Below are 27,541 nucleotides of genomic sequence, written 5' to 3'. Positions count from 1 at the left end.
CATATTGTAGATATGACATGCATAACTACAGACAAAAAATTTTATTACAAAATGTTGGATAGTTTTTGAGTTATGTGGGAAATGCTTCATCACTTCACAGTGAACAGAATTTTGAGAAAAAAAAAAAAAAAAGTAAATTTTTTAAATCGTAAAAATATTTTTATCATATAGCAGAAAGACAGTGTTTTACATATACTAATTTTCATTATTGTATAAGATACAGTAATGGAGGAAAAAATGTTAAATATTTCCAAAATTTTACTGCTGTAAGCTGTACCTAACCTCTTAAGTTGCCACAAATACGTCATCAATAGAGACCAATACTTTTTTCCATCTTACGTGGGTCTTTATTATAAAATAATTGTCATGATTCGCGCAATAATAGTATATAATCTGTTATTGAACAGACGGCCTAGCTATAACTGTCACGAACTGTACATGCCACATGACAGACCAATGCATAATGGAACAATCATGTGGTATGAAATTCTGGGATGCTTACATGCAGAACCACAATACAATTAGAAATAATTTTTAATCAATGATAATAGTAATTACATATATTTGATATACACAAAAATATATACTGTATGTATGTATGTATGTATATAAAATGATACAATAAACCACAACAGCATGTGTAAGGCTAGTCTAAATAGACAGAAGAGCTCTTTGTCAATGTCGCTGTCTTGGTGGGTCTTCCACAACAATGGTTCGACACATAATATCATATCCAGTGCGATTGTGCCTGAAGAAAAATAGTGCAAAACAAATTGGGAACAGCACAGCAAGTACCAAATTCTTAACAAATGAGCGAGCAAACGCCCACCCTAAACCGAGATCAGTTCCTGGATGCACTACAATAACGTCCATGGGCCTTCCTTCTACAGGCGTCACCTTCGTGCACAGAACAACACGAATTCCCATCATTGTCTTTCCAGGAGTCGCACCTCCAATACGGCCTCCGATGCCACGCTGTAGCCAGAATGTCTGTAACAAAAACGTAAAACATTTTAATTTGGCCTTAGTAGTATGAAGTGTGTCCCATTCCATAACTAGCATATTTCAGTATATTTTAAAATAGTTTTGTATTTACATTATACGGTTGACCAAAGCCTATCATTTGGAGTAGTTCGCAATTACACATTGTGTTAAAGAAATCGTAGTAACATAAAGTTACGTTTTTTTTTAATGGAATATAATCTATTTCATTCCATCTAGATTCAAATGATATAAGCTTTGTATTCAGGTCATTATCAAAAGAAATTAAAGATATATGTACGTATCTAATGCCTACCCACTTCACTTTATGTGATTCGGGTTCTGCATATTGTGGATAGATGGCAGGACTGTGACCCATTTTCTAGTTGCACACTACATCGGTGGGCTACATTGTACATGATGTGTATCTGTGAAGAGTTATGTTGTATACTAGGGTGAGTGTATGTGTAAGTGTCCGTTAAGTGTAGTGTAGGGAATGAGCGATGATGATGATGATGATGATGATGATGAGAAAGGGAGAAGGGGAAACCTGGTGCCAGCATATAGCCTACTCCCGTCAAATAGCACAAAGTGGGCAGCCAGGCTTAACGTCCCTGTCCGATGGACGAATCACTACCAGCAATGACATATGCCTTCTCTTCATATGCACTGCGGAGAGATTTGGGATTTAACCCAGGCATATTGGTGCACAATCTAGTGAATAGAAGTTGTGCACTGCCATCTCTCCTAGTTCCGAGGTAGAAATTTTACATGAAAATTACTGACCCCACCAGGGATCGAACCCAGGCCAGCTAGACTGGAGCAAACATGCTACTGCGTACATTTTCAGCTATTTAATGAAAAATATCTTTTAAATGGTAAAGTTCAATACAAATATTCAAACTGCTTACCCTCTTCTGCAATACACATTTCAAAATTCTCTTTTTTGTATGCACTCTTGTAACATTACACAGTACTTGGTAAGGAATATGTCTGCATGCCTCCAAAATCCTATTTTGCATATTCTCTAAATATTTTCTGGCTGTGCATCATACACCTTTGATTTTAAGTGTCCCCACAGAGTTTAATTATAATTATTATAGAGAAGATATTCCTATAAGAATTCTTAAAATCAGACATTTTCTGAATGTATATAAGAATTGTTCAAATCATTAAAGGAAACAATATCTGAATTCTTTATAAAATATTGTATATAGATTGACTTGATTGAATCTTATTCTTCTTCTTCATCATCATCATCATCATCATCATCATCATCATCATCATCATCATCATCATCATACATGGCATGACAGCCATAATGGGCCCTAGTCTTCTTCAGAATGTCCTTCCAGACTTCTCTATTTGCTGCTAAATTCTTCCAATTGATTGAATCTTATTAGCTCATATTACTTTTTCTTATAGACTTTACCTCAAATCAAATAACCATATATTAGTCGTTAAAATTTAACTCAAGGTTATTGCTGTAGAATCTTTAGTGTATCATAAATATTTATAATTTAAATATGTATATTACTACTGTATTGATTAAGGCTGGTTGAATGGAAGAGAAGACTTTATAGCCTTAACTCTATCAGCGAAAATAGAACATTCTACATTAAAATAAATCTAATGGTGTCATATCTGAACAACATGGTGTCCATCTTATTAGTCTGTTGGTTCCAATCAATCTTTGTGGGAATTCCTTGTCCAGTTATTCACAAGTAACTGCTGCATTGTGTGCTTGTGCATCATCCTACTGAAAGAACATTTGAAGTCTGTCTTGAAGAGGTAGTTCTGACAAGAAGTCAACCAGAGAATTCTAAAAAAGAAAAAAAAAAAAAAACTGTACATAGGGGCTATATGGAAAACTGTTAAAGTTCCTTGATCCTTGATAGAAGTATGGACCTAGCAAACGTCCATCTAAAATCCCACACTTATAGATAGGCTTCTTGCGCACAATAGAGTTTTTCTGCAGCCCAGTAATGTGTATTATGGCAAGTCATTATTCCACTGTTACGAAATCTTGCTTCATGTGTTCATAAAACTTCATGTAGGAAACTGGGATCATCATTTATTTTAATCATTATTTCAAAAGCAAAATTCAATGTCTCTCATAATCTGTATTTCTAAGACCTTGTAATAAATGCAACTTGAATGCATGCAGATCATGCTCTTTCAGATTCGATATATTAAACTTTTGGATATACCTGATTCTTTTGCAATATTCCTTACAGGTAGTTGTGGGTTTTAGCCAACATATGCCAACACAACTACCGGTACTGAAATTATCATTGTAAGTCCTTTCTTCTTATGTTCTGGTTGTTTGTTATTTGGTAATTCTTCATCTTGACGAAGTTTTTGTTCAAGTCTGACGAAAGTATTTTTAGAAGGCTGCTTTCGCTCTGGATAATGTTGAAGGTAAAGCCTGCAATTATCTCATGAATTTTTTCCTGCACTTTCCATATATAAGAATCATAGCCACATATTCATCACTTGGAAGCATGTTGGGTTGATGCAAAAGTTCGTAGCGTTTTTCCTCTGTGACCAAAGTTTTTATTTGAGATGAATAGAAGAAAGAAATTAATCAGTAATATATTCTCCTACATTTTCAATGACGCTCTGCCAATACGGAGGCAGTTTTTCGATTCTGCATCTGTAGAAATCTGTCAAGCCAAGCTTCTGAAGCATCTTCGTTATCAAAGAGTTCCCTTGAAGATTATTCAATAGGCAAGAGTTTCCAATAGGTGCATGGATGTGTCGCGAAATTTTGGAATTGAAAAATAAATTTTATACCATCCAGAACATCTCTTTACGACGCATCTTTTATTTACAACGAAGTCTTTCATATGGTACATTTTATTTTGAGACAGATTTTACCAATGAAATGTGAACACCTGCAACAATGCTCAGTTTAATTTTTCTGCCTGGCGATAATTCAAATGAAGTGAACTCTTGTAACAATGCTTAGTAATTCATTTACTCTTCCCACTTAGTAATAAATAGAGTTTAGTATCGTCAGAACATATTGATCAGTTTCAGTATATACATATGAGTGGATGATAGTGCGACTATTTTATTAAAATTGCTGTATTTAGATTTTATCATGGACAACTTTTTAATTCGAAAACGACAATCTGAAACAAGTTCTGAGTTAGATGATAGCAGTGCTAATTCAAATAATGTAAGCGAAAATCCCTTCAGCTTTCAAAAAATGTATTGCGTTTCGTAAATATAATGATGGGTACTTGCAATATGGTTTTACGTGGCACGGAGATGAATGTAAACAAAATCTCGAGTGTCTTCTATGCGGAAATGTTTTGTCAAACCAGTCGATGGTACCGAATAAACTAAAAAGACATTTAGAAAGCAATAATTCTCATGTAGTTTCAAAACCAAGAGAATATTTTGAACGTCTTTTGAAGTCACAGGAAAAATCCTCTAGTGCGTTAGTAAAACACATTTCTGTTTCTGATAAAGCGCTGCTTCATATTTATTTTCTGAGTTAATAGAAAAAAACCTCATAATAATGGCAAGGAACTAATATTACAGCCGCAAAAAAATAAATATATATGTTTAATGATGCTGCGGAAGAAAAAATATCCAAAATTCTGTTATCAGAGAACACTTTTAGTCGCAGAATAAAAGAAATGTCTCTTGACATTGAAATTAATGTGAACAGTAAATTAGTGGAGGATACTGTGTTTGCTCTACAGCTGGACGAAAACCATGACACAAGTGGTGAATGTCAATTAATTAGCTTTTTTTAGGTTCGAATATAATTTAGATATTACTGAACATTTTTATTTTTCCAAGAACTCAAAACCACTACTACAGGCAAAGATATTTATAACTGTGTTAATAATTATTTTGTTAAACATAATATTTCCTGGGAAAACTGCATCTCTCTTTGCACAGACGGAGCAGCATCATTAATAGGGAAAATTAAATTAACATGGAAAAATTAATTAAATTATAAGTTTTGTGGGAATATAATGAAAACTCGTTGTTTCTTTCATAGGGAGGTGTTAATTATGAATAATGTTGAAGGAGGACTTCTAAAATCTATCATAAGTACGACTATTAAAATTATAAATTATGTAAAATCAAAACCAGTTAAGTCTCGGATGTTTGAAAAGCTTTGCGAGTCTATGGAGATCTTACAACTTACTTACAAATGGCTTTTAAGGAACCCGGAGGTTCATTGCCGCCTCACAAAGCCCACCATCGATCCCTATCCTGTGCAAGATGAATCCAGTCTCTATCATCATATCCCACCTTCCTCAAATTCATTTTAATATTATCTTCCCATCTATGCCTCAGCCTCCCCAAACGTCTTTTTCCCTCTGGCCTCCCAACTAACACTATATGCTTTTCTGGATTCGCCCATATATGCTACATGCCCTGCCCATCTCAAACATCTGGATTTAATGTTCCTAATTATGTCAGGTGAAGAATACAATACATGCAGTTCTGCGTTGTGTAACTTTCTCCATTCTCCTGTAACTTCATTCCTCTTAGCCTCAAATATTTTCCTAAGAACCTTATTCTCAAACACCCTTAATCTCTGTTCCTCTCTCAAATTGAGAGTCCAAATTTTACAACCATACAGAACAACCAGTAATATAACTTTACTATTTTATAAATTCTAACTTTCAGATTTTTTGACAGACTTACTTACTTACTTACTGGCTTTTAAGGAACCCGGAGGTTCATTGCCGCCCTCACATAAGCCCGCCATTGGTCCTTATCCTGAGCAAGATTAACCCAGTCTCTACCATAATATCCCACCTCCCTCAAATCCATTTTAATATTATCTTCCCACCTACGTCTCGGCCTCCCCAAAGGTCTTTTTCCCTCCGGCCTCCCAACTAACACTCTATATGCATTTCTGGAATCGCCCATACGTGCTACATGTCCTGCCCATCTCAAACGTCTGGTTTTTTGACAGTAGACTAGATGAAAAAAAGCTTCTCAACTGAATAATAACAGGCATTTCCCATATTTATTCTGCGTTTAATTTTCTCCCGAGTGTCATTTATATTTGTTACTGTTGCTTCAAGATATTTGAATTTTTCCACCTCTTCGAAGGATAAATTTCCAATTTTTATATTTCCATTTCGTACAATATTCTGGTCACGAGACATAATCATATTAGCATTATAACTGAAAATTATCATGACAGGAAATATCGAAAATAAATATATATACAGTATATATATATATATATATATATATATATATATATATATATATATAAGGAAAAAAGGGTGTAATTTCAGCTATATGAGAAGGTAGTAATACATTTAATTGGGTTACATAAATATCCAGTTTCAAATAAAATTACTGACAGACAAAATATCATAATAATAGATCTTTCATTTAAAATCTTCAAATGGTCAATAGTAAATTCTGTGAACTACAATGTGTCCAAAGTCCCGCATCATAGAAAAACCGTATGATAATATTAATTTATAATCTATTTATTTATCATGTAGGTAATGAAAGATTGTTTTAACATTTTACTGTGCAGATGTCAGGGTTGATCAAAGAAAGTGATAGCTGATAATTTAAACAGACGTCATTTCGACAAAGAGGTATGGTAAAGTGTGGTCACCCCAACTGTTGAGCAAATTCAAGACAATGGAATTGGTCACTGACTTGCTGCGATCAGAGTGTCCAAACACATCACCAAACTGATAAAGCTTCACACTAGTTCAAATCCTTATAGCACATAAGTTTGGAATTGAAGTTAACTATGAGCACTATACATAACATCACGAAGAAAGAGAACTTCCATGTGGAAAATAAGCTTCAGATTCAGCATCTTCTGGATGAAGATGATTCTGCCTGTTGATGGAAATGTATGAGTGGTTCCTTGTTCAGATAGATACGGATGACAAGTTCCTCATGAGCTTGTTTTTCTCTGACAAGGTAAATTTTTATGTGAATGGAGAAACCAACAAGCATAATTTCTAATTCTGGTCACCCAAGAACGAACACTGGTACTCCAGAGACTAGGAGCAAGAACAGTGAATCAATGTATAATGCGAAACTTGAAACAGCTGCATCACTGAACCATTTCTCTTTTCTGATACAAAGTTGTTCATGCAGGATGATGCTCAACCACATTATGCTTTATCCATGCAACACAAACTCAAGACCACACCACTTATCCCAATATGTGATCAGCTGCAAAGGAATAAAAGAGTGGACTCTGAGGTCACCAAACCTAAATCCACTTGAGTTTGTTTTCTGGGTTTATTTTATGTCACAGATATATCAAGTGAAGATTTGTGACCTGCACGTCTACTGGCGCGGATTTATGAAGAGTGTCATGCCAGTGAGGCTGAAATACAATCAAGCAAGTCTGGCTGGATGTGAAGACAGACTGTACAAAGTAAGACTGATTTTAAATCTACTTGTTCATAAATGTCAAAAATTTCATATTCCAGAGAAAGAAATATCAAGAGATGAAGGCATGATCGCTTGGAAAGGATGACTTATTTTCAAAGTGCATATGTCGAACAAACCTTACAGATATGCAATAAAATTGAAGGGTTTGGGGCAAGAGGGAGGTAACTCCAAAATTCACAAAATTTCATTTCGCGTATCTATATATAGGGAAAAATTAGTGGCATATTTGGTACAGGAACCAGATCTGCTAGAAATTGAGTTACAAGAATTTGAAACTTATCTTGCTGTGTTTTTGCGCAAGAGGTACGCACTTAATTCTCTCTCCTGAGAAATATTGTAAAATGGAGTTACACCTCTCTTGCATCAAACTCTTCAATTATTCTTGTTTCTGAATCTTCAAGTTCTGGATCTGTCAGAGTTCCTACTCCTAACAAGATAATTACAAGATACCAAAATAATTACTACAACAATGTGGAGTTGTGTGAACAAAAAGAAACTTATGTTTGCAATACATTCTGTCTAGAAAGAGGTATAGTGAAGGAACTGCAAGACAAACTTTAAAAAGGGGGAATCAACTTTTATTCATCAGGTCCAAATTCTCAAGCAGGTGTGGCGAGTGAAGACAGCTGTAACACATCTACTATGCATACTGCAAAAATTATAGAATGTAATAAAAGAAACCAGAACGGCGAAAAAGTGAACAGACCATAAATAATTTGGGACTATAATAAATTTATGCAAAATGTTAACAGGACAGACCAAATGCTACATTACTGCTCCTATTGTCTGAAAACAATGAAATGAACAGAAACGTTTTTTTTTCTTGATACAGATGGCTGCTCTTAACAGTTTCACTCTTTAAAAAAAAAAAAAAAAGACAACAAATCAGAATATATATTTCTAAAGGGTATGGTTTCAAAGATTTTCTGTTGGAGTGCATTCAAGAAGTGACAGCTCGAATGCAGAAGAAATAGATCTAGAAAGACGATCACAATGAAGATGAGACAGCAGTGACACAGATGCTGCTTCGAAAAAGACTGACTGTAAAGAATCGTGATAATCAGCTACAGAGTGGTCTGAATGTTCACAAACTTACATGAGAAAGTGTCGAGTCAACATCCCTTGGACTTAAGAAAGAGACAAGTGTTATTTGCACAAATTGTGGCTTTGTGTGAAACTCCATGTTTCGGCAATTATCACACAAAGAAAAATTATTGGAAAGATATAACAACATGTTTAATATACACTCAGCTTATAATCCAGCATGTCTGTAAAATTTACGTTAAAAATAATAAATTTGTTCATGCAAGAAAACCTGAATGCATGCATTTTGCTGTCATTTTGTTTAAAAGGTCTTCCAGGAGGCTGACGGCATTTACGAGTAAATTTCCGTAAATGCCCCTCTGTCAGGGAGAGGATAATGATCTTGAAGCTGCAATTCTTTAGTCAGGATGGAGGTGGTGGTGGCAGTGGCGGCGGTGCAAAAAGAGGCAGGAAGATGGTAATGACATTGTCTTATTGAAAATTTTAAGAAATAGTCTCAAATTTTAAAACATGATACATCCAGATGTTCAATGTTTAGGAATTAGAAAATGAGAAAATTATAACTTTGAAAATAAGTAACACAGGAATACCGTTAGAAAATTAATATAGAAACAGGGGAAAAAACAACTTCTAGAAATAAGAACATAGATAAAATATGTTAAGTTGATGAAGAAACTTCACTCTTTCGGAACGGAATAGTTCTGATCGAAAAATTCACACTGAAATAAACAATATGAAAACTTAAGTGTTCAAATTTATACATTATACTTAGATATTCAATTTGCAATACAGATGTACAATACTTACAAAACGTAAAATTATAATTTACTGATCAAACAAAACTCATTCTAAACTGTTCTAAGTAAACGAGGGTCATTTCACAAGTCATGGCAACTATGTTATATCTTCCAAATAACCAAAAATGTAACCACATTCAGTATATACGTTTGAAAACTTGTTGTACACTGTAAGAGATGCCACCACCACATTGCATTTGTGTACATTGGTGGCTAGTAGACAGCACACGCAAAAGTTAGTATGCTAGAGGCTGTGCTTCAAGATGAATATAAGTAAATTTGAACAGCAGTCATACGTGAAAACTGCAGTTCTTCGTGGCAGAAATGCTCGTCAGTGTCATTCTGAGCTACGAGAAGCATTGAGTTATACTGTGTTGCCTCCTGTCAGGAACCTTGTGCAGCGGTGGGGGAGGGGGGAGATCTTGGAACATCCTCCCTACTCGCCTGATCTCAGTTCATATGACTTTGATCTCATTCCACTATTGAAGAAGCCACTGCATGGGAAGCATTTTGCAAACAAGGAGGACATCTTAACAGCATTTCGATGAAAAGTGGTACACATAGACGAATCGCACGAAGCCGATGATATTCAACGTCTGCATCATCTTTGGCAAAGATGTATGGAAGCCTTGGGGGATTATTAGCTGTGAATAATGTACTTTGTTTCCTTTTGTGCATAATAAAACAATGATTTCTATTTACGCATCTTTCAATTTCCCTTACCCATTGCTTCCTGCACCCAGACCCAATTTGGTACAAGCATTGCGAAGCACATTCCAGTGACCTTCAATCGCATATAGTGAATTTATATTTCTGCAGCTTTATTGAAAAAACTTTTTAGCATAAATGAAATTATTAACTGTAAAGGTCCTGCCTGTGTAAATAATTATTTCAGTACATCCGACAAAATAAGAAAACAGAGAAACTTACAACTGAAAGTGTTCAAGAAAATTTAGTAACGAATTGAAATAGTTTGAACATAGTATGAAGCTGAAAAATATTGGAAGACACAGTGAAAAAGAGGAACATTTGGAAGCAATGCTATAATCATAGGACATGACAGGAGGAGGTGAAGGTGATATATAATATAATTATATTATTTTGTGTGCAATTCTATCATAGAGCCTTAATAGGCTACTAGAAAATAATTAAAAATACGTACTTCAAAAATGCACACTACTATTCTGTGTATCAGCTCCAGTAAAAGAATCTCTGATGTCATCTCCAGTGCTATCTTGTAGTCGATTTTGACATTGCGTTGCAGCACATCCAAATCATATTTATCCAAGTCACTACAACGGGGAAACAAGGTATGTATGAACTTATAAAATTATACATCTATACATAATATATGCTTAATATTAATGCTGTATGATCCTTCCAAGTTACAAGTTATGAAATTATATATATAAAAAAAATGTTTTATGTTTATCTCAAAGTGAACCCTTAGAAATGTTTCCAAACTAACATATGTTAATATGTTACTTGATTCTACAAATACTAGTTTATATCTAAGTGTTTAAAATAATAGGTACAAATAAAAATTGTGTGGTCATACACCACAAATAAAATATATAATTAATTATTAGAAGCTTAGTAACGTTCGTTAATAATACGATTATCATCAACAAAATATATGCTGTCTAAATGATTTTTGTGTAAATAAGTCAATAACAAAATCTGCTTAGTCAACTAAACCCACATTAAAATTAAGTTTTATTTTGTTAGGGGATATGCATTGATAAATTTTGCACAAAATGATATATAGTAGAACCTCTATCATCTGTGGTAATGAAGGGGTTGGAGTGAACAGTTAATCGAACAAATTGGATAATCCGTATCATAAAAGGTTTTCATAAATTGAGTTCATAATATAGTTATTACAGTTTCGTAATTTCCTCTGTCATCTTTTTATTTTTTTAATACGCTAGATAGTGAATCAGAAGTTCACTAATTTAAGTCTGGTTTTCAACAACTGGTTTTTAATGGCCAAGGGAACTCCTTATGACGGCTGACTGGAAAGATAGGAATAGTACAGGTCTCATGTTGTAGATTTACATACCGGTAGTGTATACACTTTATATTTGTTTTTCATTAAATCCCGCACGGTTATAATTCTATCTCAAATTCTGATGTGAGATGAACCACAGGTTCTCTTTTCCCAAACCACTCAATTAGGCTTACTTCCACTTTTTTTTTTTTCGTAGTACAACACGTTTTCTTTTGACATCTGTGGAAGACATTTTAAGAACTTGTACTAATATAATGCACAGTACTTCATATTTTTCTGCAGAAAAAGAAAAGGCGAGAGGGAAAGAGAGTTGTATAATCCACCAATCGGTTAATAGAGTGATGTATACCAGTACTGAACTTTCAACAGAAAATTTAGCATTTTTAAATGCAAGTTTTCTTAATTCCAATCCATTTTCTATGAATCTGAAAGCTTTAAAGGGAAGAAACAATATTGGTTTGCCTGGTAGGAATGTCTACTTAAGCCTTGAGATGAGGAGGAGGAAGAAACTAATGAGGAGAAGAAAAAGAGAAAGTAGTAGGAATAGGAGTAGAAAGGGAAGCAGGATACGAGAGAATAAGAAAGAGTGTTTACATGGGTACTAAGCTCTGGCACTGAATAGACTTCAAGCTGAGATACAGAGTGAACTCAAAACATCTGGTTTTCAGGATATAAATACAGAGATATGAATCTGCGGGATAGTGGCCTTGGGTTTTATGTTCCCACTCTGAAAAAAATAACATTGTAACAAAACTTAAAAGTAGCAAATCTGAAGGCGAGAGAAGAGCTTGGAGACTTTAGCCTTCTCCACAACGAAGCAAAGCATCTTGCACCAACCTTAGCACAGCACCTACCACCGACCCTATCACTCTAGTCCTTTGCACCAACATGGCTATAATGAAGCACAGACTCAAGTCCTCATGCGACATCCCAGTTGAGTTTTAACCATCTGAATGTGCACATCATTAGCTTCTAGCGAAGATTTTATATTACCGAATTCCAATTTAAGTATGTAATAAGAGTATTTTGCTCATAGAAGAATAGAAATTCACCCAATGAACCAAAAACCACAGTAATATGAAGAATTTCATCATTTCTATGATGATTTAAGACAACATTTATATAGCTTTTTTAGTTACTTATGCGAAAATGATAATTACTACATTCGATTATTTCCTAGACAAAATTAAAGATAAACCAAGTTGATAAAAACTGGAAAAATTGCTATTCTCGACCTATATCAGAATCAGAATCAAGCATTTCTTTCTATCCCTCATCACAGAACGTCATTATATTCATCCTCCTATACAGTATCATTACCTCGTCTTTGTAATTCTCTACCCAGTGACATCAGGGATTGCCAGATGCTATCAAAATTCAAAATTAAGTTAGAAACGCACTTTTGTCTAACGAAATTTATTATTATTATTATTAATAATAATAATAATAATAATAATAATAATAATAATAATAATAATAATAAGTTACTAGACATGTCGATTACAGCCTTTGTATAATCACTTATTATTGTATTTCTTGTTTACATTATTAATTGCCCTTTCTCGTTTAGTTGTTTAAATTAATAACATTAATATAGATCTTAAGCTTTGTTTAATAGTATACAAATTTAAAATTTCTAATGTTTTTGTATTATCTTTTTTGTTTTATATTTTTACGCTGTATGTATACATATAGTCTGGTGGTGTGGAAGAGAAGGCCTGATGGCCTTAGCACCACCAGAATAAATAAATTATTATTATTATTATTATTATTATTATTATTATTATTATTATTATTATTATTATTATTATATCAGCTGAAGAACGACTGATATTGAAATTAAAGTATGTAAGAATAAAACACAAATTAATTAAATAACCATAACAGAGAGTTCTGTAGAATCAAAAATTAATATAATATAGATAAAACACAAATTTTAGAATCTGATGTAATATTTATTATAAAAAAGGTGGAACTTATAATTTTATTAATGAATATGTGTAACAAATTTCAACTGCACTAATTAACTTATTGTTATTCATGGCAATGAAACAATTCAACACAAATGTCACCATGCTCTCAACAGATTGGAGCTAGGGTCTAGACTAGGAAAATGGAACATCAATTTGGAAATGCGGTGCTAGGGTTGATACACAGCTTGATACCCAGGTCAGAGGAGGTGCAGTGCCTGTTATGGCCACTAATATAGTATTTGATAGCACTTTTCATTCTGCAATTCAGTGCAGAACTAGAGGGATAGGCTATGGGTGGTACAAGGTGCAGTGCTTCATTATGGACAAGGCCTTAGGGAGAGACAAGTGGACGACAATAAGGGTATTAAGAAGCATGAAGTCAGATTATGGGCGTAACTGTGAAATACGGCACAGTATGACAAAAATTTGTTTCGAAAGCAAAACTCTTCGAAATAACACCACAGCGTAGTAGTAACAAAATTTGTGTATAGTTTCTTCTAGAAGTGTTGTTTTTGTGACTCCCTATACTTCCATTGAATGAGTACCTCTCTCAGACAGGCAATTGATGCAACTGCTGTCAATCATCAGTTCTATGTGCATATTATAGTGGCAGAACGATTTCATCCATTTACCTCATATTACAGATAATGAAAATGACTGTGCTGAGAGTAAACTAGCACCAAACCACTTTTGTCCATTACAAATTTCAGTCAGACTTACTTCAGATCTAAACTTGGGCTTTTGATGAGAAAGTGAAACTAGTCATTCAGCAATAAAGTCAACTCTGGATATAGTGAACTCGGTTATAGTGAACATTCGGCTATAGTGAACCTAAATCATTGGTCCCAACCCGCATACATTAAAAAGTACATTAATATTTCCGTTTACAGTGAACCTTGTATCCTGACAAATTATTATTCGAAGTCAGACCTTCTTGTATAATATTGAAAGAATGTGTTGAGAACAACATTCTAAGTATCTTACTCCTTTAGTCAAAGGACAAAGGTAGGATTAGTAGTTCCTAGACAATGAGCTGTACTGTAAATCCAGGCAATGCGTGATGACCTTGCCTCACTCCACCATCGAAGGGTTGACATTCTTTCTCAGGCACTCTACTCCACTGTTATTTCAAATCCTCCACTGTCAAAGGGTTCTTTCGTTCTTAGAAGCATTTCCATTGTGACTAATAGCATCCAAACAACGGAAAATGATATTGCCTCCTTTTATTAAAACGGGACAGACATTATGTCCAGAACATAAATGAAGATAAGATTTCGATAGTTTTCAAACTCCATCAACCCTCTCCCAGTTTCCATTAAGTGACCCGGGAAATTCCAAGACTGAGTACACAGTCACACCATAACAGCGTTTGTCATTTCTAATGTCGAAACGTAAAGTGTTTTCTTTGGAAGATAAGGTGAATATTCTAAGTGACATTGAACGTAGTCTTTCACAAGCAGACGTGGGTCAACAGCATAGTTTAAGTAAATCAACCGTGAGTAACAATGTACAGTGTAATCCATTCCACAAAAATGAAATATTTTATTTTCTTGTTCACAATTTCATTCATTTCTGTCATTTAAGGTTAGGGAAGACACACTTCGGATATAGTGAACGAAATATGCAAGTCCGCAGAGGTTCACTATATCCAGAGTTGACTGTAGTATGATATAACTTAATAGTTTGCAATGTTAATAGTATTCACATATGCTACACCGGCATGACTTTTGGCCAATTTTTACGATTTTTGACTGTGTTAGTCATATACAGAATGGGTCATAAGCCAAAATACCCCACACACCTACTGATTCTATGGGTCTGGTTGAGATCCATCATCACTGCACAGTTGAATAAGTCTATAATTCCTTTGCAATATTTTGTGTAACACTGCTGTTGTAATGCTTGCGAAGGTGGTTCTAGCATCAGTTTCAGAGTGATTTGCAGTCACTACCCCTTTGATCTATTCCCACTGGCTATTGTCCAATGTGGTCAAATCGGGACTTTGTGGAGAACATGGTAATGGTGACGGTGATGGAGACCCACAGCTAATCCAGCTTTATGGGAAGTTGTCATTTAGGAAATCATGAACAGCAGAGTGAAATATGCTGACACTGTGCTAAAACCATACCATAATTCCATTCTCAGTCAGTTGGTGTATTCTATTTGTCAAGCTTTATTTATGCATGCTTCAACGTCTACAGTCATATTGCGTGAGTGTATCAGTAGGCTGTTGATTATTGTTCAGGTTTTTTTCTGTTTATATTGTCGTATTATAGATGACTTGTGTTCATGTAATTGATTTACTTCAGTTGGGATATTAATCTAGTTCGAAGAGTTTTCTGATAGGTAATTCCATTAACAGGTCCTTAAAAACGAAATGGTCAAATCACATAAGACGTTGCAGCTACACCTGCCCACAATGTAACATGTGGCGGGTTATGTTCCAACTCCAATGTGCTGTGTGCATGCTACAGTAAATTGCACACTCATTTGTAACGAGGACATTTGCTCGAAATAGAACTATAGGAAACTGTTGAAGCAATAAAACATATGCTTCACTACGTTTGTTCACATCATCATCATCATCACTTAGCCCCATTGTGCACCCTATACACTAGAATCACATGTCACAATGTTGGCGAATTTCATTCATATCAGCATTACTAAGTTCATTGACAAAAACAGGTTGAAGTGGCTTCACCATTAAGCTCTTCTTCATGTGATGGTACACTGTTGAATGTATAAGTCTTGAGTGCTGATGCTCGATTCTGTGTCTATTTACGAGGCGACCGTTTGGAGTCTGCAACTCCAGCACACAAATTAAATATCTTGATTTGTGAAACACTTAGAGGACTGTCCTTGATATTGCCAGAAACCAATACTCGTTTCTCCCAAGCAAACAGTGTTACTTTTCTTGGAGGTGGTTTCCAAAATCTCAGTTGAAACTGCGTTAAAATCTGCTGCATTGTCTTCCCACTATGTTGTCTTTCTTTCATCGATTAAAAACACTCGCAACTAAGCACTCTTCAATCAAATGCTACTCATATCTGCCATTTTACTATCGCTTATGTCCAAGATCCCATATAACTGAAAAACTCTTAGTTAAAATGACGTGATGTTTATTTCAATAGCCTCTGCTACCAATTGTTTGTTTGTTTGTTTGGTCCTTACTGTTGATAAAACATACCCTCATCAGATGATATTCCAAGTATTCATATGTTCTATTAATGATATCTATGCAATTCGTATGAGTATGGTGACTTATGGCACTCTGTATTATGACTGATAACTAACAAATGGATCTGTTTTCAATGAATTTGGCTGTGTGTTACCAAATTAATCAAAGTAACTCGTAACTCTGGTATGTCACGTTGATACTTAAAAATGAAAACTGATACAACAGAATGACAGATCTATAACACTGTTTCTATTGTTTCTCCATATTCTAGAACTCTTTTAAACTATCGATATTGTTATCTTATATACAATTGTCATTGTTGCCGTTATCTTAAATGTCATCAGAAATTACATTCCCGCTATATCCAGGGTTCACAACAGTTCATATCTGGCTGAGGACAATGCATTTTAAGGGTAATAAAAATCCTTAACCTTGCTTCCTTTGACAAGAAAGTAAAGCTGGAGGTTCCATGCCATAGATTTACAGCATGTAAAAGAACCCTGTCGTCACCGAATGTGTTCTAGGTAAAAGTGGCAAGTGGCCATTTCTCTGTAGATCTGGGAGACTTCAGAGTCTCAGACGTTCTACTGAGGAAACATGGAAAAAAAGAATAAGAAGATTCTAGCAATTTTGAAAAGATTTAGACTTCTGCAAGGCCATGTAAACTTGTGAAAGGAGCAGAGCTAAGTTAATAATGTTAAATGCCTTGGGAAATACAAAGAGCCAAGAGGATGACATAGACACATTGTGGCTTACATTTCACACTTGCTCTAATCTACTTTACACGCAGCCCCAACACATGGTAGATACAGACTTTATTATCAGAGGCTGACCAACTGGCATACCTAATCACACTGGGGATATAATTAGTATGTAAAGGAAAGCAAACGATTATTTTATAACATTCGTTCCACATTAGAGACAATAATGAAATTTGATCTTCATTTTCTATATACTTCTGACAACTAGAAATATACATCATTAGGCTAAACTAACTCAAGGAAATGACTTCCCATAATATAGAACCCATTCACACTGACAATCAGCATAAACATAGTATAGTAATCATTTTAAAGTAACCATTCACACAAATATATAAAGACCTAAACCATATCCGAGTTGAAAAAAATGGCAATGTCATATTTCATCTCGAAAATCTAAATATGAGTGACTTTTATATTAATATTTTTATTATTATTATTATTATTATTATTATTATTATTATTATTATTATTATTATTATTATTATTATTATTATTATTCCAAGTATTACATGGATTCATGGAATTAAAACAACAATGAGGGAAAGAAGATTGGAGGAAGGACAGTGGATTAACAAAGAAGATTGGAGAGAATTTTTTTTTCTTCCAAATGCCACCAGGTTGTCATTCGACATTTCTGCTCTCTCCTGGCAATGGCTTATTTGTAATCCACTTCTGAGGTTGGGGTGCCTGGAAGATGGAGTTACACTATCCTGAAGATAATTATGATAGGATTATTATAAATGTACGGCGCCAGGAGAGGTCTTAAACCTAAACTTAATCTAATTTCCAGATGATAGACGAACACAAAAACAATTCCCTTTAAAGAAAAATTCCTGTGTTCTGACCGGGAATCGAACCCAGGACCTCATTAACTGTAGTCAGAAATTCTGACCTCTAGACCATCAGGCTGGTCGATTGAAGATAATGTTTAAAATTCATTTTCAAAAACTAGAATAATTGGGTACTGGAAGATGTGTACAGATTGTTAAACCAGTTTACAGATTATGATTATGATGATGATGATGATTATTATTATTATTATTTTTTTATTATTATTATTATTATTATTATTATTATTATTATTATTATTATTAGCATTCTTGCCCAAAGGCGGATTTTTTTACTGCAAAAAATCCAGTATTCTGCAATCTTCCTTACTTTCTGCCTTTCTTTTTGTCTTTGCATACAATTCATGTATCTTTGGTTTGGTTCCTTCCATTGACTCTTTTGACAGATGTCTTAAATTGCCTTCAGAGTCAGCTATTTATAATCATCCAAAAATATCCCTTTATTAGACTTACTCATTTTTTAAGTGTGTTCTGAAGGATGAAATTAAACAGCACTGGTGAAAGTGTCTCTCCTTGTTGGACACCACTGTTTACAATAAACTATCTGAAGTGTTGAAATGTAATTGAATCGATATGTGCATAAACAACATTAGTCCAAAAAAGTAAATTTTACAGGAGAGACATAGCTTAAAATACCTTTTCACCGAAACTGTGAATGCATGGGTGTCTTCAACTGGTACAACATTAACCTCCAACATTGGGCTACTTTAAGCATAAAATTTAGAATGATACTTTTTACTGCCATTTTTCTGCAATTTTCTTTTAATTTTGTTAACTCATGTTGTTATTGCAAGATAGGATTTTTGAAGCAAAAATTTATATAAATGCATACTATCAATAGGGTGACCAGATGTCTGGATTTAACCTGGACAGGCTACTTTTTATTAGCTTTTTTTGGGTGTCTGGATGGTCTTTTAATTGGATTTCAAAGAAATTTCACTTCAATGAGAAATTAATTACGTGATAATGTTATATTTATAACATGAAACGGGTTTTTTAAAAGAAATAACATGTGAAAATCGCTTACTTCAAAGTATGGCTGCAAAAATGAACAGGCATATTTGTGTCTACACAGTGAAGATCGTATTAGTTTAGGATTTTTCTTTTGCGCAAGTCTGATACTTTGTTAAACGTGTCTAGCCTGCAATGTTCCCTAATGTGCTGAAATTACACTCTGCATAGCCATAATTTAAGCAGAGTCTTGCTCTTAGTTATAATTCTTCTTTGCAGCTGACAGCAATGCTAGTTATTTGGAATAGATGTTAACTAACGTTAATCTGGTCCTACTATTCAAAGAGTGCTCCCTTGGCGTTATTCTCAGTGTTTACAGTTTAACTTTTTCTCATTTTTTCTGGGTTTTGTATTTAACGAATTTACAGCATCTTTCTCCTTCAGTATAAAGAAGGCCAAAAAGAAAGTGTAAGGACCAGGACAAGTGGTATGAGGAGATAACATTAAAAAAAAAGTCGTATTAGTGAAAGCCACGTGTTTTGCACATGTATTTTTGCAATCTTTGTGTTAAAAATACTGTCTACTACAGTAGATCCTTTCCGAACCATACTGGAGACACAATGCCCTATCGTCCAGGAAACAATGAAAGTTCCCCCCTTCCAAATGTAAATTCTAAAGACACCCTGGTACTGACAAAAGAACAGTAGCAGTCAATGCCCTCACTAAAACTAAGCTTCTGTGAAGCATTTTATATTACTTCCGTTGTGTGAGGTGAAGTCTTCAGTGAAATGAGGGATAGACTTTAGAGTTAGTTTCAAACTATAAAACTCAAACTTCACTGTTATTCACCTATTCAGTAGGTAATTATTATTGATCTATTTGTTTAGAAAAAGATTTAACAGACGTATATGTAAAAAAGAAAATCAAATGCATTCCAAATGATCTAAAGATCTTCAAAGTATTAAAAATGAGCAAAAAATGCAGAAAAAATTTATAAAAATTTCCTAATAGTTCAAAAACGTCAAAAAATGCAACATAAGAAATTATTTTTTTACGTTGATATTAACATAGAAAGGATTTCCATATTAATAGGCATCATCCTAATGTGAAAAATAGAATGATGACTTTTCATCAACATCTGCCCCCTACTCATGATATATTGAAGAAAATTGAAGACAATAAGTTGATGTTGCAAAAATGTTTTCATACTCAGCAGTCGTATCAGTTAATTATGGAAAACACTGCAGTGTCTTTGAAAAGCTGAAGAAGAAGAAACCTGATCTAATGAAAGCCAACTGTTTGGCTCATGTTTTGCATAACTGCTCCAGATATGAGTGTATGAGAATGAATATTGATTTTGAACACCTTATTCCAAAGACGAGCAGATCTTTCCTTTGATAGTTTGTATTCTGTTAATCACTTGAGCACATCAAGCAAGACTGTAATACTATCAGATGATAATATAAAGCAAAGGAAAGTGTAAAGTGATGCCAGTGCCATAAACATGAGTCTAGGACTGACGTTTTTTATGCAAACATGAAAATGAGTTGACCTGGGTGGTACAGTCGGTAGAATGCTGGCCTTCTGTGTCCGAGGTGTACTTAAATGCGACAGTCTCATGTCAGTTGATTTACTGTCATGTAAAAGAACTCCTGTGGGACAAAATTCCAGCACACTTCTGATGCTGATATAACATTGGCAATTGCGAGCATCATTAAATAAAACGTAATTTAAATTGTTTAACATGAACATGAATGTGCAAGCTTACCCATTTGAAATACAAGAACTCATGTTATTTATGCATCAAGACATGTGTCTACTACATACGAATGCTGTACAGCACTTAACTCTTTCCATAAAAATTGGACTCATGTTGTTTATGCAACTATCAATTCAATTAATCATTTTAATAGCACAATTTCGTTCATCAACACACATTTTAATCAATCTTACTAATTTGTTAGGGATTCAATTTTTCAACAATATTTTCCACATAACATTTCAATTGATAATTTCGTCTGTTTTAGCGAAATCAACAAATAAAATATGCATATCTTTTCCAAATTCCCAGAGTTTTGAAATTAACTGCTTTAAAATGAAAATCTGATCAGAGGTAGATCTACCAGCCATGAATACTGCATGATGCTCAACCAATACATTCTTCTGCATATGGTTTGAATCCCTTTAATAATGATTGCGAACAAATTTTATAACAACAATCTAATAGTGCTTTTCAGCTGTAGTTATCGCATTTAAATGTATCATTTTTTTAAATTTATACAATAAGTGCTTCTTTCTAAGGCTCTGGCCATTGTTTCTGTTTTCCAAATTGTTATATATGTTCATCTCCACTAATATGACTTCTAATTTAATATGTTCTGGTAGTATTCCATTTTTATCTGGTGCTTTTCCAGACTTCAGCTACCAAATAATAAATACAAAATGTAACAGTTTATGAACAGATCATGTGTTGGGAAGTCTTTTCACTATCTATTCACTTATTGTCGATTAGCCCAACTGATATTTTGTATTTCTCTGAATCCATGTGAGTCTGCAAATTCAATCAATCTCCAGGCGCTACAGTCCATTTAGGACCCTACAGAAGTCGCCTACTCCATGTCCATCCTGGGTACTTTCCTCCAATGTCTTATGCCCAATGTTCCACATCCTTACTAATGCCATTGAGCCATCTTTTCCTTAGTTTGTCTGGTCTCCTTCTGCTTTCTGGTCGTTGGTTGAGGTCTTCTTTGGGACTCTGTCCTCCTCCATGCACATCACATGGAGTCTGCAAATTAAATTCCCTCTTATTTAAAAAAAATAAATAAAGGTATTTGGTTTGCAGATATTGCATTCAGCTTCCCAATCACCTATATCACTTCGGAAATAGGGATATGTATTCTGTTGCTCAGCACTTAATATACATTTTCCTTTTGGCATTATGTCACACGAATTTACACACGCCAACATGGAAAAACAAACTTGGAAAAAAGTTACGCAGTCATTTACAAACATGTCATATGTTACAATTTCGACCACGGAGATAATAAACTAACAAGAAAGAAAGTGATTGAAAACGAAACTGAACTTGGTACCGAGCGAGGTGGCTGAGTGGTAAAACACAGGGCTCCAATTCGGAAGGTCCTTGGTTCATATCAATCTGATCAGGGTTGTTAGTGGTTTCCTTGATCATAAAGTAACTAGGAAACTAGTTATTTAAAATAAAAGGTAAATGTCAGATTGTTACCCCACTTCACTACAAAGATACAGATAGAAATATTGTTTTATAAGACCTAACAGTGATTACGTCCATTAGGCCTAGATGACAACACTAGTCTCAGTCAATAAAAAGCAGCAAAATGGAAATGTAGGCCTACCATTCCCAACATAGTTGCGGTATGACCTCCTAGTTAAAGTGACTATAAATAAGCCTATAATACAGTAATAATAATAATAATAATAATAATAATAATAATAATAATAATAATAATAATAATAATAACAAAAACTTGGTGCTGCACTCTATGTAAAATGAAGAAAAACGAATAATGTTCGATAAACAGTAATAAATTCCTAAAGAAAAGAAAATGATTTTAAAAATCCTTCTGAATGTAAATTTGGAGGTCCAGAAAAGAGAATGTATCCAGAAAAAAGGGGACCTATGTTAGGCCTATGTAAACGTAAAATAAAAACTGGCAAACTCCACACATATGATGAAATGAAAATTAAGACACGGCCAATTAAAAAAAAAACACGGTGTTGTAACCAGGATCATTTCTCACTTGACATTTGAAACTCTAAGAGAGTCACACAGAAGTGACACCACATTAATGCTGAATAATCTGTAACAGTAAGGGTTAGGAATGTAAAATCCATTTTCAAGTTGTTTAGAAAATGAGGTTTAAGAGTCTGTATATTGTTTTATTTCAACTATAATATTATTGCATTTATTATAGGTTGAAGAAACTAGTATGTAAACAAATTTACTCACAACAAACACATTACGAGTGTCTTCCCAAACTACAGGAGATAGATCTGGACACAATGCTTATAAAATATATACAGAATCACCATTTTTCAGAATCCTTAATTGGAGTCTATATAACGAGCTACAGAGAATAAATCATTAATAAATTATGCATGCATTGCCTCCTACCAAGAGGGACAGCATTACATTTCAATGTACTGCATAACACTGTGTTAAAATATCTGACAAAAATAATGTACAGTAAAACGAGTAGCATATATGCGTGAATAAAGAAAACGAAAAAGGACAAAATATATTCCTCAAAACGAAATTTTCATTTTTTTTTCTGTCATCCGAATTAGCCTGGCGTAATGAAACCAACAGAGGAGGTGATCCCCTCTGGTCTTATCTGTCTGCCATAATGTAAGTAAGTTAGTTCTGAAATGTTGGAAATGTCAAGTTCGAGGACATGGTGGAATACTCAAAAACTAATTCTGATCACAGTCATAAGAATTATTGTATCTGTACAGAGGAAAAAATTAGATAAAAAAGGACTGTACCCATAGTCGTGTAATCCGAGCTTCAACAATTGACGGGAAATCACTGAAAACATACAACTTTGTGGAAAATGAAAGCCAACATTTTTAGAATAGTCAATAACTTTCAGACAAGAATTTCCTAATTGGAAAAGCATCAAATTTCATTCCAGTAATTGGCAAGAGTTCTCACATATGCTTAAAAATATTCTTTCACATCTTTTTGCTCAATATTGAACCAAATAAAAGCTTCGTAAGTCCAAAAATGAAAAAGTCACAACCAAAATTAAATGCAATACAATGGAAATTAAAGGAGCGTTCTGTTGAACTCTGCAGTCATAAAAAGGAAGGAACACTAAAACTGAGCTCAAGAAGCACAGAAGAGACCAGGAATGAAGGAAGGAAAAAATACATGAGAGAATAGGGTTGCCAGGTGTACCGTATTGTTCAGGACGTCCCATATTTGAGACTGGAAAACTTGTCCCTTAAGAATCTCATACAGAACACCAATAGTCCCGTAATTACGGACTTGTGTAATAGTTTTTATTTTTGTTTAATTTTTTTCCTTATTTTTATATGAAAATCTTACAGAAATGTCACAGAAAAAATCACTTTTTAATTAACAATAATGCCTTTACAAATGTGACAACAAAGGAAATAAATTTCATCCTTTATCTACTTCTGTCCCAGATGAACGAATTCTATTTTCAACCAAGAGTTGTGCAGTAATTGTTGTTGAACTGTGTATAGTATGTGTAAAGAAGCGAAAAATGTTTGAGCTCAAAATGAGTGATTCTCATCTGCATCAAACGAAAAGAATGTGCGTGTATTTAGAAAAATGTAAAACCTATTTAATAATTTATATGAACACGATCTTTGCAATTACATCTTCCCAATCTCATTCTCAAATATCATGCATGTACCTTCTAAATTATGTATGTTTAGTCATATGTGACACCAATAAGGCATCATCTATGAGACAACTATGCCAGGAAATAATGAGGTAGAATGGTCAGCTTCTTTCCCCCTCCATTGCATACATTGCTGACTAGTAACATATTTCACTAATCAGACTTTCATATATTTCATTAATCAGACTTTCTAATAAAAATTAATTGATGGTTAGTAATACAACAGGTCTCCAATATCACAACACTGCAAAATGGAGGCTTTTACAGAGCTCATTTCTGAATGACTAAACGATCACAAACTTAATTTCAAAGACTGACAAGACTGTTCTGCAAATCATTCTGCAGTGAATTACATTTCTAGGACAAACAGGCCTATAGCTGATAATGTTAATTCAAACTAACTTTGTCATGGATTAACAAACGTTTCAAGCTCTTTCAGCAAGAAAGACAAATTGAATCTTAATAAGATTCTCTACGTTAAAATAGCCTATTTCATATTTTTAATTTTCGACGTACAGACAATTATTAATTTTATTGGTGGTTGTTTTGTTACCGAAACGTTTAACAGGCAAAATATTTTATTTTACCATTTACAGTTTTAAGTAGTTTTTGCTGTAGAGGTAATTCTTACAATTGTGCTACCAAAGGAAGGTGGGTCTGTCCACACCCACTTACCGATTAAAATGCGTAGGCTATATACAAGGCATACCAAAAGCCTGAACTAGCCAACCTAACCTGTCACTGATACTCGACCTTTCGAAAGTTTGTTTTCTATCTACTGTATCTATGTACCTACCAAAAAGCATGTGATCCTGCCTCTCTGCTACCCACCACTTTCACAGCAAATTTCCATTCTTATTCCAGTGCGAAATTGGCGTCGCCACTCAATTCCTCTTTTGTTTACTGTATGTATGACTAGACTAGAAGCCATGTAACTTACGTAAATACATCCTATCTTTCTTTGGTAACGCAATTGTAAAGAAATACCGCAGTGTGTATTGTCAGAGTGTTTGTTGTTGCTGTTATGAGGTCGTTTCGTTCTCTATACAGCTGAACATTTGCCAGTGGTGTAGATTTCATACTTTGTTTTCGTTTGTATTATTATTGTATGCAGAGGTAATGTTTACATATGCTGTTGGTAATATAAAATGCTTCATTTCTTGTGATGGTGGTGGGTTCTTCAGAGGGCCACAGTTTCAACTTATGCCGTGGGTGTGTATTTAGTATGTGTGGTTTCGGTTCATTAAGTGTAGATGAAAGTAATTCGAGGAAGTAATTAAATGGTTTATTATTCACGACGTTCTTTCTGACTTTTGTAAATGTAACAAATGTTGTAGGACTATTAAATTTAACTAAAAACTACACTTTTTTTGATAGTATGAAACATATTTGAAGTCGAAAAACAGGAAGTACCGGTATTCATTTGTTGTTGAGTTTATAAGGTAGGTAATACATTTTTCAATTGTGTTCATATGGTAGGCCTAAGTACGATGTAATCATTTTTACTATTAAGGTTAGGTTAGTTTTTAGGGCATAGGCTATTTTATGTTATCCATTATAAAAAAATAGCCAGAAGTTTCCTAGTACCCGGTACTCGTTACATAAGCTGTTAAGTCAGCCATTATTGTATAATCATAAAAGATGTATATTTCCCCTGGACCAAAAATATATTACAAACTGACTAGAATCACATCTAGTAACAAAGTATTAAAATTATTTTCAGAAAGGAGCCACTGTGTAAACACAAAAACGACCTATGTAACGAGTACTGGGTACTAGGAAACTACCGACATTTTCTATAAAATATGATCTAAATTATGATTTATAATTTTTCTTATACAGTACTTTGATTTCAGCTCAAATGTACCTGATCAGATAGGAAGCGCATGTTAAGGAGGTACATTACTACGAAAAAAAAGTTATAGCTTGCTGCCAAGAAGAAATTTATAGATAATTACAGACTGGCAGAAGATGTGAGAGTATCCTGAGAAAATCTGCCATGGCTAAAGTCTTGGTGACAAAAGTCGGATTTGAACCAGGGTCCTCAGCGTAGACAACCACTATCGTAATTAATTCTGTCAAGTTCCACCTTTCATGGAACGAATATTTTTAAAGATGCAGAGAGAGAGAGAGAGAGAGAGAGAGATGCCAATCCACGAGACAAAGTAGCCTAGTTCATAGCTTGATATCTGACCAGTCTATGAAAATTGTGCCTAATATTATAGTACTGTACCTAAGCCCTTTCATTTCTATACAATGTCCATCATGATAACAGAACTGAGATACTTACATGAAATCAAAGAAGTCCACAGCAACAAACGTAACAGCCAACTTCAAGAAGAATAATATTAAGAAATCTAAGAATTCTGCGATAAACCTTTTCCACAGAGGAGGTACTCTGTACTCAATACCTAAATGCAAAAATTATAAGTCAAGTACATATTATACAAATACAGGAAATAGGTTAAATATTGTGAATACGCTCTACTTTGTTCTTAATTGCCACACTAACCTTCAGTTTGTCGATGTTGATTTGGTCTAACTGTCGCAACTTGTGTCCTTCGATTACGAAGAATATCTCCGTTATGTACAAATGTCATGTAAGGAAATACATTTGCTCCACTTTGGCTTGCATTGAAATGTTGCATGTTTATGGCATTTGCTGGAGCAAATTGATTTGACATTAAAGCGTAAGGAAAAGCTGCAGTGATACTCTGCCACATATATGCATCATGTAACCATTTTTCAAGAGCTGCAAAATATTCTGCATTATTAGCATACGTTTGTGGTTTATATTTGTCACTGGCATCTGCACCAGAAGCAAACGGTTTTGATTCTTTTTCCATTGTACAATACTTATTCTTGTAGCTTAATTTTATTTATAGAAAGAGTTTTTGTTTGTAAAACACCTCTTTCAGTCGGTAACCATCAGAAAACAAACAGCTGATGTAATATGGCACTTACTTTAACTTATCTAATAGAAAAACTAAATGTTGAAGTTTCACTCATACATTATAATTCAAAATGTAGTAGCAAAATATAAGTAACTATCCATTATTAATGTGTATTTCCAAAACCCGTAGTCTGCTAAGGACACTGTAATCCTTCGGGTCGTTCATAAATTCATGACTGACATTGACCTGTCATGTTAGCAACGATCACCTAC

General features: G+C 34.1%; 1 protein-coding gene across 1 annotated transcript; it reads right to left on the bottom strand.

Moving 5' to 3' along the window:
• Nucleotides 1–516: 516 nt before the first annotated feature.
• Nucleotides 517–27,541, bottom strand: LOC138715311 (protein FAM8A1). Its single transcript, XM_069848093.1, has 4 exons — nt 26,888–27,541; nt 26,666–26,786; nt 10,402–10,531; nt 517–990 (listed from the first exon to the last, which is right to left on the bottom strand). The coding sequence occupies exons 1-4, from the start codon at nt 27,219–27,221 to the stop codon at nt 676–678; spliced, it is 900 nt and encodes a 299-aa protein (XP_069704194.1). The 5' UTR covers nt 27,222–27,541; the 3' UTR covers nt 517–675.

This window comes from Periplaneta americana, chromosome 15 (assembly GCF_040183065.1).
Source record: "Periplaneta americana isolate PAMFEO1 chromosome 15, P.americana_PAMFEO1_priV1, whole genome shotgun sequence".
Taxonomy (NCBI): Eukaryota; Metazoa; Arthropoda; class Insecta; order Blattodea; family Blattidae; genus Periplaneta; species Periplaneta americana.
The sequence above is the reverse complement of the archived record's forward strand: the minus strand, read 5'-3'. Positions and strand labels throughout refer to the sequence as shown.

Coding starts and splice junctions, on each gene's coding strand:
- LOC138715311 (XM_069848093.1), bottom strand. CDS start 27,221: ATGGAAAAAGAATCAAAACCGTTTGCTTCTGGTGCAGATGCCAGTGAC. Junction 10,532..26,665: donor GTGGACTTCTTTGATTTCAT/GTAAGTATCTCA, acceptor TCCCCGTTGTAG/TGACTTGGATAAATATGATT. Junction 991..10,401: donor TAGTAGTGTGCATTTTTGAA/GTACGTATTTTT, acceptor TTTTTGTTACAG/ACATTCTGGCTACAGCGTGG.